Here is a 20,465-nt window from a genome sequence, read left to right on the forward strand (position 1 = left end):
ACGAGCCTTTCATATAAGAGAGCGATTCTATTACGTTAGCCTCTGAAATAATTGCCAAGAAGGCCTACGAAATGGGACAGAAGATAGATCCCTCCTTCGCCTGAATTTGGCTCATCTGGCAAAATAATCAAGTCCCTTAAGTAACATTGTTTTAGGTGTTCTTGTCTGGTGTCCGTTAATTAGCCCCCCAACCACAGACCCGAGGTCACTTGATTTGAGCTGACGTTTATACTTCCAAAGATTAAGCACTCCAGGACAGCGCCACTCCAATGAATGGTTCTTCACAAAAACAGAAACTGGGTACGTTAAGCAACTTTTACTTCGCAGAACAGAGTGCAGGCTAGGGTGAGTGCTGCTGAACGTGCGCTGTGAGTTACATGCAGCGTTGAGTGCATACTCGTCAGTTTCAGGAGGCCCACCTACAAGTCTGTGATGTAGTGTATGTTAAAAAACAAACCGTCGGGGCGCCTGGGTGGCTCAGTCGGTTAAGCATCTGACTTCGGCTCAGGTCACGATCTCGCGGTCCGTGAGTTCGAGCCCCGCGTGGGGCTCTGGGCTGACGGCTCAGAGCCTGCAGCCTGTTTCCGATTCTGTGTCTCCCTCTCTCTCTGCCCCTCCCCCGTTCATGCTCTGTCTCTGTCTGTCTCAAAAATAAATAAACGTTAAAAAACAAACTGTTTTTCAGTTTGAGAAGCAATGCTCTAAAATGGACAGCGTCTTTACAGACCTAGAAAGCAAAAGATAAAACTAACCACCTACCCGCCAAAATACTTGATAACGAATGTGTACATAAATAAATCCATGTGTACCACACGTGCGCACACGTGCACATACACACACACTCGTATAGAACATATGTCCCAGTTACATAAGCTTCAATCTTTGAGGGGGCGCAAGGACTTCCCTGCAGTTACGCAACGGATGGAGACTGTGGACTGGCAAATTCTGCAACATTCTCACAGAATATCACCAATTCATAAAGAAGCTAATGATTCATCCGCTATGTCATAAGACAGCCTTGCAGAATATTTTTAGGTCATTTTATTACTACCGTAGAGGGTACAGACTTTAAAAACTCACTATCTATTTTATGTGAGTGTTCTGACTGTTCCGAATCTCTTTCCAGCAAAATTGCAGCTCCCGAGAGACGTACAGAGGTAATCAGACTTGTGCGCTTAAAAAATATTGGAAGTGTCTGAATAAGAACAGACATGTTTTTAGATGCCTTGACTTCGTGTGCAAAAATCGGTTTCTGCAGACCCAGCTACATAAAATTGTCCACCTCCAGCACTTTTCTCACAGCTGCAGGTGTAACCTTAATGCTCCTCTAATTTAGATCACGTAAACCCCACTTTGGCAGGTCTTTTAAATTGTAAACCAGTCTAAGTCTGAGGGAGCATCCTTTTCAGCTTCCTTCTGAAATAAGCTTCGGGAGATGCAAATCGGAAATACCTACGTATTTATGTTCCTCAATTAGAAGGTGTAAAGCAAGTTACCTGAACGAGAAAAAATGTTATTAAAAATATTCCATTAACGTGCCATCGATTTCGATTTGAAAATTACATTTCTATTTTACAAATGGGGAAAAAATCAATTGATTGTAACCGACATGAAAAGAGCAGATTATTCCTTTTTTTCTTTTATAAGCAGGCTAGTAGAAGTAAAGGAAGAACATTCATAACAGCCTTAACGTCTTGTATTGTGCAAATCTGAGTAAATCTCCACTGCTAACTTTGCCAGCTAGGGAATAAAGACTGTCATTTGAGATTCCATAGCTTAATTATGCTGATAAAGCAGTTTTATAAACCATGCTAGGAGTAACGGATATTCCTTTGAGAACGGCAAAGTAGGAGCCATAAAATGCGTATAAGTCAGTATAAATAAGTCAAAGCAAGTCCTGTGCCTCATCCCGCTCAAGTCCAAAAGGAAACAAGGCAACGGCCGCCCCATCCGCTGAGAGGCGAGCATTATTTGCCGAATCAAAAACGGCAAGTATGCTCCATGGGATCAGGACACATGAGCTGAAACTGAAATTAACACAAAATTCAGGTCATGTGCCATCTATATACCTAATTTACAGCCGTGTAGGGATTAAACACAGTTATTTCTGAAAACTCTGCACAGTATCAAGTGCTACACAAAACCAAAGTACAATTATCATCAACATGATTATCCTATTATTCCTCTCTTCCAGGCTGGGGCTGACCAAGAGAAATTGGAGAGGTGGGCATCGCACGAGACTGAGCTATACTGCAAACTGTGTTTTGCTGAATACCTAAGCCGTGGCCAGGAGTTCAACCGGCAACGTCAGAAATCGAAGACCAAGGAAGAGCAAAGGATTAGCCCAAGGTCACATGAAATCCTGAATCTGAATTCAGGTATTCTTTCCAGTTCCAGGCGGTATGGGAGGAGAAAATCAAAAGACAGGAGGGTTTAATACTTAAGGACCTGGAGATACGAGACAAGGAAAAGAATACGCTAAGTACCAAATAGCCTAGTTGAGAACACTTTATGTAATATGCTGCGAAAGGCATGAGGACGAGCTCCCGATGTACAAGGAATTCATGGTCCTTCGGGATCCCGCAGGTCCTAAATGGGAGAGCGTCCTGGGGAGGGAACACTTAATGGGATGAAGAAGCTCTTAGCCTCCTGACTTAACTGGGACTTAACTAGTCCTCTTAACCTGCACTGCTGAAGGATCACACCAGCTCAGACCCATGGGACCCTGAAACAAAGCCCTCACTTTAACATTCTAAACCTCTTCTCAGGCAACAGACACAAGGTTAGGGGTCACGTGCTGAGGGACCGTCTGTCTCCAAATCACAAGGGTTTTTAAGACCACTTTTCCAGAGACTTCCTAAAACACGCCTCAGTCCAGATTTAAAACCTGAGAGCTTTCGTATCATTTGGGTGAGCATCATGCCGGCCAGCGGGTTGCAAAGCTTGGGCGACAGGTAAGAGGGGCTAGATCTTTCTAAAGAATTCTATAAGTGCAGGCAAGGATGAGAACCAATCCCCCCCCCCCCCCGGAGAAAACCCTGGGGGTTAAAGGGGCTTCAGTGAGGCAAGAGGAAAGCAGAGTAAGGAAGATCAGATCATTCACTCCCTCTTTATGTCACCTTATTTTGTACGCATGTGTCTCCTTTGCAAACAGCTCACAGTGGAGTTCCGAAAGCAGCCGTGGGGAGGACCACATGGTTTCACTGCATTTCGAATTAATAGATTCCAGGAAGACGGACTAAGAAATACTTTCTTCAAGTATTTTTAAGCAGTACATGTTGTGGGGGGAGGGGGGGTGGAAGCTTTTAAAAATATATATGTGTTTACTCAAAAACGTTAGCGATGAACGTAAAGAACCCAGACAGAAGTCATAAGAAACATCATGGGCTTTTTGTCATATAACGGCACTTCACAGAAGTCAGTCTTAAATTAACATTTCAAAATAAATTCCGCAGCACATTACTATCTAACAGCTACCGATTTTGCAACCGCCTCTTGGAGCTTTGGGGAGTTTTAGCTTACAACCCAAACAACCTAACAAAACAGATAATCTAACAAAACAACAGTCCTTCCGTCGCATCTGTAAAGACACTAAAAGAAACCGGAAATTCACTTCATGTATCGGGCATATTATTGCTCCTAAGAAATGGTGACGAACAGGTCTTTGCAACAACAAATGCATGGCCCAGTGGCCATTTTTCGAGAAGTACCTTTGGCTGACGCTGCAGGCGTTTGGATTTCTAAGTGTAATCATTCCTATTTTTAAAAATGCGCATTCTAGAAAACAAACAACAGAGAGATCATCCTGCCACCCCATCCGAGTCAGAGGTTCCACCACTAAACATTTTTAGGTCTGGGGGCACCTGGGCGGCTCAGTGGGTTGAATGTCGGACTCAGGTGATGATCTTGCGGTGCGTGGAATCGAGCCCTGGCACCGGGATTCTATCTCTCTGTCTCTCTCTGCCCCTCCCCTGCTGGCAAGAAAGACAGAAAGAAAGAAAGACAGAAAGAAAGACAGAAAGAAAGACAGAAAGACAGAAAGACAGAAAGACAGAAAGAAAGGAAAGAAAGAAAGAAAGAAAGAAAGAAAGAAAGAAAGAAAGAAAGAAAGAGAAAGAAAGAAAGAGAAAGAAAGAAAGGAGAAAAGAAAAGAAAGAAAAAGAAAGAAAGAAAAGAGAAAAGAAAAAGAAAAAGAAAAAGAAAAAGAAAAAAAAATTTAGGTCTGCTATTTTGCGAGAGGACATATTTAGAACCTAAAACACATGACGTGGTCTCCTTGTGTTCAAAGTCACCTGAGGAATCAGGGTACTGACACATAAATTCTACACACGTCTGTGTGCCGTGTCGGGGAGGGATGCGTGTGGCTACTGCTGCTTTTCTGTCATGGGTTCTCGCTGGCTCATCGATTACAGCTGCAGGGACACGAAGGAACGGGGTAATGATGACGAAACTGTGTTTTGCTAAATACCTAAGGAATAGAAGTTCATTTTTGAGAACCACACAAAAACAACGAGAAGGGAAATCACCTCTCGCTCCACTAACGAGAGCTCGAACGTGAGCAGGCAAAGCAACTTTTTCAGCCCCTCCGAGATGGTTTTGGCTTCTAAGCGTACGCGGTCCAGACCATGTGTAGGACGGGCTGGTTGGGGATTCTGGTCGATTCGAGGATGGGAGTCTTTTCAGAGGTGGGCATCCTCAGAAATGCGTCCTATTTCCTGCGTATTGTGAACCCCTGTAGCTTCCACAGGGAGAATGTGTGCAGTTCACGTAGAGCTTGGAGAAGCAGCATCTTGGTATTTTTCAACATGGGATCACAGACCACAGGTTCAGGTTCTATTAGGTGGGGGGCGGGGGGGCTACACATCGTCTAAAACACTTAACACACCAAACCACACACCAGTTTCGCTTTCATGAGACCTTTCACGACATGGGCGCAGGTGAAGGCTTTCAACTATTTATTCCAACTCAAAATAGCAGCTTGGACCTAATGGGATACCTGGTGAGTAAAAAAGAGAAGACCATATATAAAAATTAAAAAGAGGGGCGCCTGGATGGCTCAGTTGGTTAAGCGACCGACTCTTCATTTCGGCTCACGTCACGGTCCCGCAGTTCGTGAGTGTGAACCCCATGTCGGGCTCTGCAGCTGGCAGCGTAGAGCCTGCTTGAGATTCTCTCTCTCCCTCTCTCTCTGTGCTCCTCCCTCGCTCGTGCTGTCTCTGTCTCTCTCAAAATAAATACACTTTAAAAGATAAATATTAAAGGGGCGCCCGGGTGGCTCAGTTGGCTGAGCGTCCGACTTAGGTCACGATCTCGCGGTCCGTGAGTTCGAGCCCCGCGTCGGGCTCTGGGCTGACGGCTCAGAGCCTGGAGCCTGCTTCCGATTCTGCGTCTCCCTCTCTCTCTCTGCCCCTCCCCCGTTCATGCTCTGTCTGTCTCAAAGATAAATAAACGTTAAAAAAATTTTTTTTTAAAGATAAATATTAAAAAGAAATAAAAGGTTTCTTTTCGGTATGTTATGCTTGTATTTCAACTTTGAAACCCTGCAATGGGTGGGTGAGGGCAGAAATAACGCCTCATCTGGTAGGTTATCTCAGGAATATACACGTGTAACAAACAAAATCAATCATTCCGTGGTGCCCGGAAAAACAGAGGAAGGGTGCCTACTGTTTAGGAAGCAACCATACCGTCTGGAGAAATGCAATGGTTTTGTTCCAGAGATACTATTGAAGTCACGGTCTATCCATAGGTAACAATGTCAATTTGTACATATTTGTACCAGGTGCATAGCAACCTACATGGACATATTTTACTGAGTTAACAAAATGAATGAGTTCCGTAAAAATGCTAACAGAGGGCCCTGAGCAAAACCCAGGGTAGCCTCAGAAAGCTGTGCAGCCCCAATAAACGGTTTCTCTGCACCTGATCTCACCACCCTGTGAAATATGGATGTTGATGCGGCGCATACAGTAGGCTCTCAATAAATGGAAGATGGTATCGGATGAGTCACCACTGGGATAAAAGTTAGCCTAAGTAACATCTGATTGTGACAAAAAGACTGGCAATTTTCGTTCTGAAAGCTACAAAACAAATTTCAACAAGAGTTCATTTCCAAGACAGTTGTTATAGGATAGCGGAGAACAGCATTTCAAAGGAGGTTGGAATTGACCATTTATGTAAAACGGCTGCATTTTATCGTCTGCAAATTATCTCAATGAGGTTGATTTCATCAAAGAAAAAGTTGGTAATACATGAGCTCTAAACTCCCCCTGCAACTGTAAAATTCCCTGATCTCCCGAAGTCAGGTGATTTGCCCACGGTCAGAAATCATGCCAAATTACCAGCTTTCAGTTTACCACCACATTTGAATTACTGAGAAAACCTCAGAAATACGATGATAAAAAGCGTATTTAATTTCTACTGAAGGTACAAACATCTATTCATTGATAGTTCATAATTAGCTTTTTATCAACCACGTTTGTGGTTTCTCATTACAGAGCAATTAAAAGTAAGCCAGTAGAGAATACAATGTAATGAAATGGAAATATGGCCATGGTACATTACCTTTAGGTGAAAAAAAAGCTGATTATAAAACAGAACCATCCATCCAACTTTGGTAAAAATGTGTAAGCAGAAAGAAATTTTTTTTTAAGTAGGCTTCATGCCCAGCGCGGAGCCCAACGTGGGGCTTGAACTCATGACCCTGGGATCAAGGCCTGAGCTGAGATCAAGAGTCAGATGCTCAACCGAATGAGCCACCCAGGCGCCCCACACAGAAAGACATTTTTGAAGATACCTACTAGATTATTAAATATTAGCTAACTTGAAGAGGTGGGTTATACATGATTTGTCTTTTCCTCTTTTTCGTTCATTAGCCTGTCTATATTTTTAAATTTCAAAATATATGAACAATTATTAATTCTATAATAATTTTTAAGTAAAAGTAAATTAAAATATTACAACTAGAAGTCACTGTGATTAGAGGTAAAACATTACAAGTGGGCTGAATCTATGTAAGCCCGAGGTTATAATCAGGAGGCCGACAGACGAGTTCAAACTAGCTCTTGACTGACAGATTTCTAGGTTCTCCTGAAAAATCAGAAGTCCTGAGAGCACGGGGCTAGGACGGCCTGCTCCCCCAGCCAAGCTGCCGCGTACTTCAGATGAGGTCTCCCTTCTCTCATTTGCCGAAGGATAACCATCTAGGTTTTTCACCTGTGGTCTGAACAGCACAGCATTATAAGCCAGACACATTGCACAGGAGATGAAAATGCAGCCCTGGAAGATTAGCTGATCCCAGTATCTTTGAAATTTTTAAAGAGTGTGCCGTGAACATATGTGCATGTATACACACACCCTTCCTACACATACACACATGCTGCTAGACGAAAATGACATAGTATTAATTGAAATGTACTAAACATCTCTGGCCAGTAGAATTGTAAGTGACACCTTTTGTTTTTCATACTTTGTATTTGTACTGTTCAGATTTTCTAGAAGGAGCTAATTTCATTTATAATTAGAAAAAGTCTAGGAAAACAATTTCTTAGACTAATATCTCCTATGCCATTCTGGAATATCTCTAGCACTGCAGCTCATTAACCAACGAGAACCTACGACAGCAACTCAGCAAAAGCTACACACACGTGCTCACGCTCACGCGTGCGCGGGCAGGTACAGGATGTGTCTCGTCACCCTGATTCCCATGGGCAGTGTCACCTAATTTCAAACCCAAAGAGTTCACCTTATGCATTTCGGTCTGTAAATATGTCCATTCACAAAGAAGCCGACTTAAAAAACTGGTCTAGTAGTAGAGAAGACATAACTGTGTTTTTAAAGTGAGAATCACAGGGCACCTGGGTGGCTCAGTCGGGTGGGTGTCTGACTTCAGCTCAGGTCATGATCTCATGGTCTGTGAGTTGGAGCCCCGCGTCGGGCTCTGGGCTGACAGCTCAGAGCCTGGAGCCTGCTTCGGATTCTGTGTGTCTCTCTCTGCCCCTTCCCCCTCATGCTGTGCCTCTCTCAATCTCCAAAATGAATAAATGTTAGAAAAAAAATTTTTTGAACAAAAAAATAAAGTGGGAATCATTTATTTTTATTTTTTTTTGCCTTTTTAAAATATAATTTCTTGTCAAGTTGGCTAACATACAGTGTATACAGTGTGCTCTTGGTTTTGGGGGTAGATTCCCGTAGTTCACCGCTTACATACAACACCCAGTGCTCATCCCAACAAGGGCCCTCCTCGATGCCCATCACCCATCTTTAATTAAAAAAAAAAAAAAAAAGAGGGGCGCCTGGGTGGCTCAGTCGGTTGAGCATATGACTCTAGGTCGTGACCTCATGGTTCTTCAGTTTAAGCCCAACGTCAGGCTCTGTGCTGACAGCGCGGAGCCTGCTTGGGTTTCTCTCTCTCTCTCTCTCTCTCTCTCTCTCTCTCTCTCTCTCTCCCTTGCTCTCTGCCCCTCCCCTGCTTGTGCTTTGTCGCTCTAAATAAATAAATAAATAAATAAATAAAATCCTAGCAATCTACAAAAAACAAATCATTATGTGAGAGAAATCATTTCAGATTATTCGCGAAAGATCTAAAATGGTATTGAGTGGACTTCCATCAAGCATTAAAAAGACTGACGTTTTCTTCCTATCTGGAGGCTGTGTGTCTGCTCAAAAAATTCCCAAGTTATGGGGGGGGGGAAATTATGAGGCTGTCACACAAACACAAAACACGACACAGTAGAAAAATCATTTAAATGTTCACGCTGATGACCCGGCAGGCTTAGGACTTATAAGCACTGGCAACACGGCAGAAAATTCCTAACGCTACATTCGTGGTTTGGCAAAAGCACTGTCTTGAGTTTCACAGGGAAGAAATCAATAGGAACAACTTGCAACTGTTTTCTTTCTCGGTGGGAGAAACAAGTGCCATAAATTTCAAGTATTTTTTTTCCCATCCTTTGAGGCGGCCAAGGCAACCGCCGAGACCCTTTGGCCCTCTCAGGTATAGTGAATTTTCAGGAATCAATGACATTCTCGAACTTACTGTCAGAGAACCTCTGCAAAAACGAGAAAGCTGTCAATTTTGGATACAAAGTCATCGTTTTCACCCTTTAAACAATCGAGCGATAGATTGAGACAACAAACGAGGGGCACAGGACAAACTACTTTATCCTACAAGTCACGCGTCAAGAAGCATGGCCACTTCCTTACCTAAAGATTGGTAGAGCTCTGTCATTTTGGGATGGTCCCAGCAAGTCGTTTGGGTCTCGTGGCTAAAACAGAAAATACAGAGAGAGACTTTAGAATGTCTAACGGGTAGGAGAGAAAAGGAAGGGGGGAACAAAGCACGGCTTGCTTCTCCTTTATTCGGCATCATTCCTTCAAAGCACTTCCTCTCAAAGCGAAAAGCAATGTGAACTTTACTTCGGTAACCAGAGTGTGCTGCTTTCTGGCACCCACAAGTCGGGTGTGCTTCTGTTATAACAAAATACAACGCCTCTGTTAGGTAATCAATAAACGAAACCCAGGATTTCTTCACCTGTCCAATGGAGAACATTCAGAAAGGGCACAGAGAAGTGGTATTCCACCGGGTCAAAGAGAGACTGGATATCGGGTTCAATAAATAAACTGCCTCACTTCTCATTTGCTCTTACTGCCCTTGACATTTTTCTATTGCTCCTTCTTCTACATAAGCAGGTCTCATACCCACGACAACTACATTTCATCCCGGCCTAAGGTACAGCCGCTGCCCGACTAACGTACCCTTCCCTTTCCTCTCCGCATTACTTTTCAACAGTCTTGTTTTACTCAGCCCTCTACACAGCACTCCACAGTTCTATTTCTGAAGTTTCGCTAAGTGTGATTGCCAGCTATCAGGTCCTGGCCACAGAAAGAACAAAACACCTTTGTTCCTAATTCAATTACAAGAATAAATCCGGGAGAGATAACTACATATACTTTTCCTTACTCTGGCCCATCTACATAAATCGCCATAGCATCGTATTTCCAGTTTTCGGGGATCGCGTGACAGGCTTTGATATGGTAAAATGCAGCCCTGAACATAGATAACTCAAGAGTCATGTGCCTGGCCTATTCATAATCTTTGGGGGGGAAGGGTGGGGATGGAGAGAAGAGCACTGGCTTCCATGTGGACACTTCAAGGCCAACAGAGAGTACAGAGGTCTCACAAGGAAAGAGGAGTTTGGGGAGGCAGCAAATGTCAAGTGACCTCAGCAGAGATTTTAAATGTGAGGACTGGATTCTGGCTGGGGGCCCTACTAACTGGACAATTTGGGGCAAGCCTGCTCACTCGGGAGCGTCAGTGGATTAGGTGACCAGCTCGTTCTGGTGCTCGGTGCATGGCTGCTCTTGTTACTACGTGGCCCCCAAATTAACACCCACTAAAAGTCGACTTTTTATTAGTTGAGGACGCTTCAGGTGCGGATCCACCTGCAGTAAGACTGCCAGATCCTTTGTAGAGAACAAAAACCACTCAATGTGAATTACCTCTTTTTTTTTTTTTTTTCTTTTTAAGAAGTTAAAAGAAGGGGGGGCGCCGGGGCGGCTCAGTCGGTGAAACGTCCGACTTCGGCTCAGGTCACGATCTCGCGGTTTGTGAGCTCGAGCCCCGCGTCGGGCTCTGTGCTGACAGCTCAGAGCCCGGAGCCTGCTTCAGATTCTGTGTCTCCCTCTCTCTCTGCCCCTCCCATGCTCACGCTCTCTCTGTCTCTCAAAAATAAATAAACATTAAAAAAAAAAAGAAAAAAAGAAGTTAAAAGGAGAAGTGTCTATTGTGGTCTGCGAAATACAATAAAAAAATGTCACAAAGCATGTGGAAATTCCCCAAACTGTCCACCTTCAAAGACCCCTCCCTCTGATATTCACCATCCAGCGACTGGACAGTGAGGGCTACCGAAAGAAAGTTACAAGACAATGTTCGCTCACAAAGGGCCGGTTCAGTCTCTCCCAAACGCGCTCACTTCTGGCTTATTCTTCCACAGAGACGATTCGCATGTGAGGACCACAAGAGGGGCTTCTGAGTGGAGGGAAGGTATCAGAGTGACGTCCAAGTCTTAAAGAGCAAAGAGAGCAGAAGATGCACGCAGTCCAGGCTCAGGGGCTTTGAGGAAGCCCCACCACCAAGCCGGTTTTGGATCTGGAGAAGAGGTGGGCGGAACTGGTATTTTATATGCACAGCACAAGGAGGCTGCAGCTTCCAGCTTCACGGAAAAAGCGTTGCTTCTTCTCGGTGTTTTTTAGCTCGGAAAGCGATGGTGTACCAATTCTGTACAGAAGCGCCCAGCAAAGAAAGACCACCCTGCATTCAGGCCTCCATCATTTCCAAAGGCCGTGCACACTGGGAGCGCCAGGGAGGGAGGAGGGGACAAGACGGGGAAAGCACGCGTGTCCACACTTAGAGGCCCTTCATACACACAACGCATGATAATAAAGTCCCATCTCCACGGTGTGTGGGAGGACTGTAGCATCCTCAATAGATGGGCAGAAAAACGTCTGTTTGAGCTGATAAACCTGACCAGACCAGCACTCTGAAAGGCCACCATCTGTAAGGGACGCCAAGTCGGGAGAACACAGTAACTTGTACCAAATGCAATTCCAAAAGAAAAGAGACACTTGCATACAAGGGACCGGGGAATCCCACAGAGAGTGAATGCAAGCTTCGCGTAGCTCCCTCTCTCCATAATAAACCTCATAACTGGTGATAAACTGACTTTTTTACCTTTTGAAGGAATTTATTCCAGTGGTTCAAAATCAGGGGAAGGATTCTAAAAACTCTGCTTTAATCCACACCAGTCCTTAGCTAAACCACAACTTCCTTTGCTGGAAGATAGAAGAAATTCCGAGCTCCTCCTTCTAGCCCCACTCCATGGATTGCTGGATACCAGGCCCTCCCAGGTCCTCCTTTGCTCGCTTACCTGTGATTCTGGGGGACTTGAATAATCCACATAAATGAACTCACACAAATCCAAAAGCCAATCTTCTTTTACCTTCTTCCTAACACGCAACCCTTTTCTTTTTAAGCAATGCCAGAAAAGTAACCAGAAAACAGATTTGTATGTCACCTGTAGGATTTCGGTTGCACGTCGATTACAAACCAGAACGAAGCAGAAGTGAACACAAGTGGGAAGAAGAAAAGAATAAAGGGTGTGACTAATCCTCCAAAAGAGAAAAATAATCTTTTAATCAGTTCATGCTAAAAAAACGACTGGCCACACAGCTAAAACGACTTCCGATTCTTTGGTAACTGTTAAGTGGAACCAAATACTCACTTCACTGGATGTGGGTGTTTTCAGGGTGTGGCGAATTCAGCGCCCTAGTGAGACACGTTTAACCCCCAGAAGAGAAAGAAAAGATGAATATGGACGGTGTGAAATGGTATGGGTATGCACAAAGTCGTGGAACTCCTATCCCTACCCTCTCTTACAGGACAAACCCATTTTCTGTATGGGATCAGCACAGATTTTACAGCTGTATTTATTACTCTGTGTCTAAGTTCAAAAACAGGAGACGATTCTCACCAACTCCATGAAAGGCAGCTCAGGTCTACCTGGAATATACAGAAAATATAGAAAAAGATACTGTGCTGGGGAGGTAGTCGTGGAAGTGTGGGTGGTGCCTTTTTTGGTAACTGCTTTTTTTTTTTTTTTTTTTTTTTTTGCATTTCACTTTTCACATCTGAAACACGCTCCGCATGTACCATGCCGAACCAAAAGGGACTTGGAAACCTGTTCACACGTTAATGGGTCCATCTTTGTTCAGTCTTCTGAGAATAATGACGTTTGACACAGATCAAAATTCTGCATGCCCGTTAACACAGACACTAGATTCCTAAATCATCCTTAAAACGCTCTTTAAATCTCTAAAAAGCGTTCTTACCGATTCTAGCCCTGCTGGTTCCAAAGCCTGGCATCAGAGAGGCCTCTCTAAACAGCCTTTAAACTCTGATTTCCCCTTTTAAAATGTGTACAAACTACAAGACTCTCTCTTTTCTCTTTTATTTGAGGCCATGATACGGAGCTGATGCAAATTAAAATACAAAATCACTCGATGTGACAAAAGACCCCGGCAACACCTACTTGTCAATAACAAGAAATTAAAGCATTACTCTACTGAGCACTGGGCTGACCTAATTTCCCACCATACAATTTAAATTTTCTCTCACCTTCTTTAGTTTCATGTAGTGCGCAAGGTTATTATAACGGCCTCAGAGCTGTTCCTGCTGTCGGTGCTGGAATAATCAGACTTAGTGGAACTGCTTTTTTAGTTTCTTAAAAACAAACATTAAACACTTATAAAAAGTAACAAATTTCTACTCCTCTCGCGGGGGAAATGGCAGTTGCCTAATTAAAGTACGATTTCTTCTGCCACCACTGTTATTGGGTACTGAAAATATTCCAAACAGTTGCCGTTTAAAAAAAAAAAAAATCTTTTTCCACTACTTCCCGGGGGGTGGGTAACTAATCGCTATGCAGCGGTATAAAAAGGTACAGTTCTCTTGCGATTTGCAGAGGATTAGAGTTCGGCTTCGTATACGATCTGGAGCTCATTGATCCACACACACAAAATCATTTCCCTTTAATCTGGGGATCAGACTCCTTTTCTAGAGGAACCTTGGCATTTCCATGCTGAATGTTGAACTTGGCTTGCAATGCTGGAATACTGGCAGGTCGCGAATGGGAAAATGTATTTAAAAGTTTCTGCTACCGTGGGGAGGGGGCTTAGGGGGCTGGGGGTCCACCTAAGCATCAGAAATCCTATTCTAGTCCCCCCTTCTTGTTCCCTGGGATATTTAACATTTTATTCTGTTTGGCTCAAGCCAGGCCAAAGATGATTGCCTCGGTGACGGTGCCAGCTGTTACTTGTCATCCCTCTATTTGCTTTTTGGGCTTAAATCCCACCCACCCTCAACTTTGGCCAGACCAATTTCACTTCGGGGTCGTGTCCAATCCAAGATCAAACAACGCTGCCTGAAACCAATTCCGCGGTGATCAAGGGTCAGAGACCTTTCACGTAACCGTGTTGTTCCATTTGCTCCTCTAGCTTCTCCAAGAGGAACTGGATCCTGCGAAGAGGGGATGTGGCACAAGGAAATAAAAAATCTAGTCAAGAGAGAAAGATGGGGGGGGGGGGTGGTGACGAGCACAGGTGACAGGGATAAGGAAGGAGGGACACCAAGAGGAGCTTTTTGGCCAAGGAAGAACGTACATTTCACTGAAAAGACTCTGGTTCCCCACTTAAGTCAGACGCACTTTTTCAAAATGACGTTAAAGCATTTCATAATTAATATTGCGCCTCCCTCGGGCAACCGAACCCTTTCCATTTAAGCTTCAAACTTAACTTCCAATTTAACGGAGATAAACAAAGTGTCCTGCCCTTTTCGTCGCCACGATCAGATCAGGAATGACAAACTTTGCTTAAAGACGAGCACAGACACCTGGAGAAACACGAGCGAAGGACACCCAGAAAAGACTGCACGCCCAACCCCGGAGGGCAAAACAGAAAACAATAACAAAAATCCCTTGATCCTCTATGTCAAATCCTTGGCTTCTGGGCTTTAATTGCTTTTTTCTTTCTTTCCTGGTTTCTGCAAGACTTGGGGCATAGAACGAACACAGTAGAAAAGCCAACAAGGGGAACGTCAGTTGGAATCCTCGGAAGAAATCAGGCAGAAAGTTGACCTTTTGGCACTTGCAGTGCAATGGGAGGTAAAGCCTCGCGCGCCCCTTCCCTCCGCGAGGTCGAGAGACGGTTTAGGAACAGCCTGTCTGGCTCACGTCCACACAGCCCGGAAAGGAGCAAAAAGCTCCCGCGGCCCCAATCCCCGCCTGGGGAACGCGCTGTCCCCTCTGGGTACGACGAGAAATCAGCTTTTTTCTCGCCGAGCCTATCCCAAAGCCAGAGCAAGGGGGCTCCCCCGCAAACCCGGCGCCGAGGAGGACGCCGCGGGGACGCACCTGCAGCGGCGCAGCAAGGACCCGCGGGGTAGGTTCCCCGACGCCCGGCCGCCCGGCGCCCGGAGTGCGGCCGCCGCGCTCGTCCAAGTTTTGGCCGCCTGGGTCTGCCCCCTGCTCGTGCCACAAGTGCACGGATTGCGGCGATCGGAGGAGGCCGTGTTGCACTTACCCTTTGAGCTGCTCCCTCATGGCTGCAAGGGCTCGGCGGTCGAGGGAAGGCGCGAGCGGAGGAGTGAGCTTCCCAGAGCCGCCGGGCTCCCCGAGAGTCGAGCGCCGCCGCCGCCCAGGCTCGCAGCTGAAAGCACTGCGGAGGAGCCGGCGCGGGCAGGCGGGCGGGCGGGCGCGGAGGGGGGGGCTGCAGGCAGACGGGGCGGGGCCGGGCCGGGCTCCGCCCCCACCTAGCGACCTGGGAACCCGGGCTCCGGGAGACCCCGCAGCGGGGGCTCAGCCTCCCAAAAAGGAAAGAAAAAGAAAAGACAGACGGAGGAAGGGATTTAAGGTAGTCCTAGGAACCTGAAAACCACACACCGCCCTGCCGGCACCGCCTTAAAACCTCCAGCAAGACTACTTGTTGCCTAAATAAATGACCTAGGTGCAAATGACCTCATTGCAGATAATTAAGTGTGTGGGCTCAGAGTTTTCCTTTCAGAGCCTGAGAGGGAAAAATCACAATCATAGTTCTCTCCCCCCACCGCTTTCCCTCAGTCGCAGATTAAAGTGGTAGGGCTGTAAGGACATGGAATTCAGGCTATGCTCAGCCCGGGCTAAACGGGCTTCTCAGGAAGCAGCATTCATTCGTATTTGTGACACAGCTGTAGTTCTCAAAGTGTACCAGTATCAGCATCGCCTGGGAACTTTTGAGAAAGAGGAATTCCTGGGTCCCAGCCCAGACCTACTGAAGTTGAAACAGCACCTTGAAGTTTGAGAACCACTGGTATAGACTCTAAAGAAAACACCACCACCAACGGCGTGCACAGTTCGGTCTTTTAGTAGCGTTTTAGAGAAATCTAGAAGGGAACCATCTCCAATGGAACATTTTATTTGAAAAGTCGCAGGGCCCGGGCAGTTCAAGTATTTCTAATCTTAGTGTTTGCCATATGACAATACAGGTTAACTGTTCAAAATTATTTCAAGGCTGGAAATACTCTGAAAGGAAGAAAGCCTTCATTAGCACATCAAGTTTTTGCATGCTTCACAAAGTACCTTCCATTAGCATCCATCCAAAGAGTGTTTTCTGACAAACTCCCTTTGGTTTCATTGTCCCTCTTTGTCCATTTATTTTGTTGGCCTATTTTTCTTTTTATCTTCTTTCAACGACTGCCTTTTCACTCTCTCTGGCTGATTCATTCCACTTCAGTTTACAGTTTAAAATGAGTCCCCCTTTTTCATTTTAAATATCCTTTTTTGGCTCAACATTTCCCTTTGCCTCCCCGCCCCCCCCCTACAGTGTTGGAGTTGAAGGGGCTGGGCTGTAGATGTCAATCCCCCTTTACGGTTTGCTACAGCATGACAAAAGAGGCAAAAAATAAAGTACGTGAACAAAAGGGAGAGGGGATGCCAAGTGCCTTCGTTACCCTTGACCAACCAAATAAAAATGTAACCGTTATCATTAAAGACGTACATGTAGGTACGATTTTAAAGCAAACACAGCACTTCTGCTGGCCTCATAAATTGAGATTCAGTAATGCCGTCCTTTGGCCCTTTTGAGCCAGGGAGTAGTGGAGGCAGCTTCTCGTATGGTCTGAGGGGGGCACACTAGGATTCCCTTTGGGTAAGTTTGTCCCTGGGTCTAACTGCTGATTCTAGGCCTGCCCCTATCGTTGGGGGAGAAGGGATTAGTATTCTGTGAGGAGAAAGTTGTGGCCTTTGCCATTAATCAGTGACTAACCTCGGTGTCAACGTGGCAAATCACTTAAATACTGTTTATGTTTATTTCACTGAAAAGAGAGACGCCTCACAGCATGGGCATTTGTACATATCAGAAATCAATGAGCTAAAGGTTTGCAACACCTGTGCTTTGTCATGCTCCTTTCATCTCCTCCTCCTCCTTCTTCCTCTTCCTCTTCCTCCTCCCCCTCCTCCTCCGCTTCCTCTTCCCCTCCTTCCCTCCTCCTCCTCCTCCTCCTCCTCCTCCTCCTCCTTCTTCTCCTTCGTTTTACACTTTTAAATTACCCACTGAAGATTCCGAAGTGCTGATACGTTTCGCTAAAATATAAATGCTCAAGTCCATTTTCTCACTGTTCAGCTAGAAAACTACTAGGAACAATTCGTTGGGGAAAAAAGAATGGAAAATAAGAAATCACTATTCAGATTTTTTTTCCTTAAATTTGACAGATGGCAATCCTCAAAAATACATCTTTAAGTTCTTTTTTAGACTGGAGTTATAGGCACTTGAAGACTTGTTCCCAAATCTTGATGTTATTTTAGAAATTAAATACCGAAAGTATTATTAAGAAATGACACGGGCATCACAGTAACTGCTTCATTGTCAGCTTCGCTTAGATTATGAATTTCGCTTATTAGGAAAAGGCATTGAGAAAAGAACAGAATTTATATATCTTCATGTCATATGTAAATTCTACAATGATGCCATGTATGAAAATAAATTGTTTATAGTAGCTATTATTATGATTACTGTTTTGACGTGAATCAGAGACAGGAAAGGAACATGGGGCTCGGCCACCAGAAAAAACAAGTTGAAACTCTGACTCCGGAATTTACCATGAGCTACTCATCCCAGATACCATGGCGAGAACGCGACGGCGCGAGGTCTGGAAGAGGGAGTTTGGCTCCAAGGCCTCTACTACTATGCTGCCATGGGGAGATGTGGCCTCTTTTACTGTGGGGGATGATCTGTATATTTTTCTTTGGTGCTCATGAGCGATCTCACTGCTGTCTGACAGGAGAGGAGAGTAGGTTTGCTACAAAAAGGGCCAAGCAACGAACGAGACGGAATGAGGTCCCGGAAGGCACCCCAGGTAATTCTTCCATACCCAAAACTCCAATCTTTGAACCACTTCAATGTTGCATGTCCTTAGAAAAATGAAGGCCTCTCTGATCTAAAGGACTAACCCCTCATTCTCCCCTCCACCTCTATCCTCTGCCCTTCTCCACGCTGCTCTGTGCCCCAGGGGGTTGGACCTCTGGGGATGACATCAATCAGGCTCTCTCCCCCTTTGGCTTCCTTTTGCTTTCAGCCAACGGGAGGCCATGAGGAAAGGCCTACAGCTGGAGATAAGGGGCAGAAGGAGAGAGATGTTTGCGTATTTACTCCCCAGGCTCCCTCCTGTTGGCCTTGCACCTGGAAGGGGCTAAATTCCTTTACCCTCCCGCCACAAGTCTAGCTGGGCAGTCATTTCTACAGCAACGGCACCTTCCAGGTTCTCCCTTTGCCCTTGTTCTTTCCCCTACGCTGCTCAGGCTTTTGTAAATAACCTTTCCAGCATGCTCTTTTCAGGTATCACTTTCAAATGTACCATCCATTTCTCCCAGGATCCTGACCAAACAGGGACCCATCCAGTCAAAGCCACCCTCTGGCTCACTAGACTGGATGCTGAGTGGGGACTTCTGAGGGAGGAGTAAGTTAACTCCACCTTTTGGAGCTGAAGATGACTAGGTTCATTCACTGAACAGCTATTTCTAGAAGCCTCCTCTGTAGGCCCAAAAGGAGCGTCTGGTCAACTGGGCGTAAAGGCAAATCAGCACTTACAAATGGTGATAATGGCAGGTGTGAAGGTAAAGAGGCCACAAACAGCTTTTTCTTTTCAAGAGCTTCAGTGGTCTATTTGATCTTTGGGAGAGAATGTCAAGATAGAGATTCAGTAGGCGTGCAAATTGAGCAGGACCTAGTGTGACGATCCAGAGTTTGACCTATATCCTGAAAGGTCTGTATTTAAGCACGGGTGTGGTTCTGTCCTATCTGCCTTTTAGCAAAATCACTCGGGAAATGGAGTGAGGGCTGGATCGGGGGAGTCTGGAATTAGGAGACCAGATACAAGCTGACGGCAATATGACAGGGGTCTGAACAACGGTAGTGGCCGAGAGTGGAGAAACGATAAAATAAGGTTTAAAACTACAGGAGTCGTGGGGCACCTGGGTGGCTCAGTCGCTTAAGCATCCGACTCTTGTTTTCCGCTCAGGTCCTGAGCTCAAGGTTCTAGGTTCAAGGTTAAATAAATAAACTTAAAAAAAACCCCAGGAGTCATGACTGATTGGATGCATGAGTGGAAAAGAGAGAAGATCTACCAGGACCACGGACCTCCAACTTGGCCACCCCTCCATCTTGCCAGCCGGCCACTCTGATCTAATTGACCTTGAGCACTGGGATTTTTTTTTAAGGCTCCCCAGGTGATTCTTATAGGCAGCCAAGGTTGAGTCACGGTTCTAGGGGTGAATCCCGAGACTGCATGAGTAATATTCACCAAGCCAGGAATGTCAGGAGAGGGGGGGCAGGTTCAGAACAGAAGAGGGTCAGAGAGAGAGGAGGAATTCAGTCTTAAGCACGATGAGTCTGAGGAGGCCGTGTGATGCAAAAGGCAGTTGGACCTCAGAGTCTGGAGCTCACAGGGACGACGTTTGGATTGGAGCTAAGGACCGGAAATGTCAGTGCTGTAGGGTCACAGGTTTGGACGAGCCCAGGTCGTGGAGGGTGTTTAGGGCCTAGGCCAGAGCCCAAGCTGCTCCTGTCTTGCACAAACACGTCCTTGTCCTCCTGGGCTGCTGGAGATTCAGTGCTAGTCAGGTTTTACCGTTACAAAATGAGGAGCAGAAAGGGAAAGGGTAAAGAGACGGAATGGGGGACGGCACTACCCGCTAGGGTCCAGCTTCCTCTAGCTCCAAGAGTCTCTACCTGCATTGCTTTCTGTTCCCTAGCCAATGTTAAGTATAACCTGCCTCATTTTCTAAAACTCATTTGGAATGTAGGCACTACTTCCGCTAAGCATAATAGATGTTTTACAGTCAAATCCCAACATCTGCATACGTAGCAAACACGTAAGGATTCCATGTTGCTCTTTGCACAGGACGAGTCTTAGCCGCGAGCGGTGAATCGGACGTCCAATAAAGGCTCGTGATGATGGTGAGTCCTTGCCAGCGAGGGCAAACGCCACGGCGGACTAATTAAAATATGTACAACAATCTCTTTAGATCAATCCGAAACCAGCATCTTCTGGATATAAGAATATCCAGTCAGTACACATTAACCAGTAAATGAAGAGCCCTCTGCATTCAGACACAGAGTTATTTCACACTCACACAAAAGCTTATTCTTCCAGGCCCTTCCCCTGCAGGGAGGCAGGGTAAGCCAGGCTGAGGGAAGTTCTCTGGCCCAGCTGCCACCTAAACCGGAGATTTCACCAAACAGGTTCCAAATCAAGTGGAACTCAGCTCCGCTCTCATGCAGTTTGCCCTTCATAAGATTTTTTCAAAGCTCCCACGGAGCCACCTATATCAAACCGAACATCTAAAGAGATGTGAAGTTTAGCATCTTCACAAAAAGAAAGC

The 20,465-nt window shown here is 45.5% G+C and overlaps 1 protein-coding gene across 22 annotated transcripts in view; it reads right to left on the reverse strand.

The window, feature by feature from the left end:
- Nucleotides 1-20,465, reverse strand: part of DMD (dystrophin) — a 2,092,562-nt gene that overhangs the window by 133,006 nt on the left and 1,939,091 nt on the right. For 18 of the 22 annotated variants that reach the window (XM_053201917.1, XM_053201921.1, XM_053201923.1 and 15 more), the window contains one exon: nucleotides 9,202-9,263. In XM_053201917.1, the coding sequence (XP_053057892.1) occupies nucleotides 9,202-9,263 (62 nt within the window). Of the gene's footprint in view, nucleotides 1-9,201; nucleotides 9,264-15,132; nucleotides 15,293-20,465 lie in introns of those variants that run through there. The other 4 variants (XM_027054577.2, XM_027054579.2, XM_027054576.2 and 1 more) reach the window with 1 other exon arrangement.

Source organism: Acinonyx jubatus, chromosome X (assembly GCF_027475565.1).
Source record: "Acinonyx jubatus isolate Ajub_Pintada_27869175 chromosome X, VMU_Ajub_asm_v1.0, whole genome shotgun sequence".
NCBI classification, from domain to species: Eukaryota; Metazoa; Chordata; class Mammalia; order Carnivora; family Felidae; genus Acinonyx; species Acinonyx jubatus.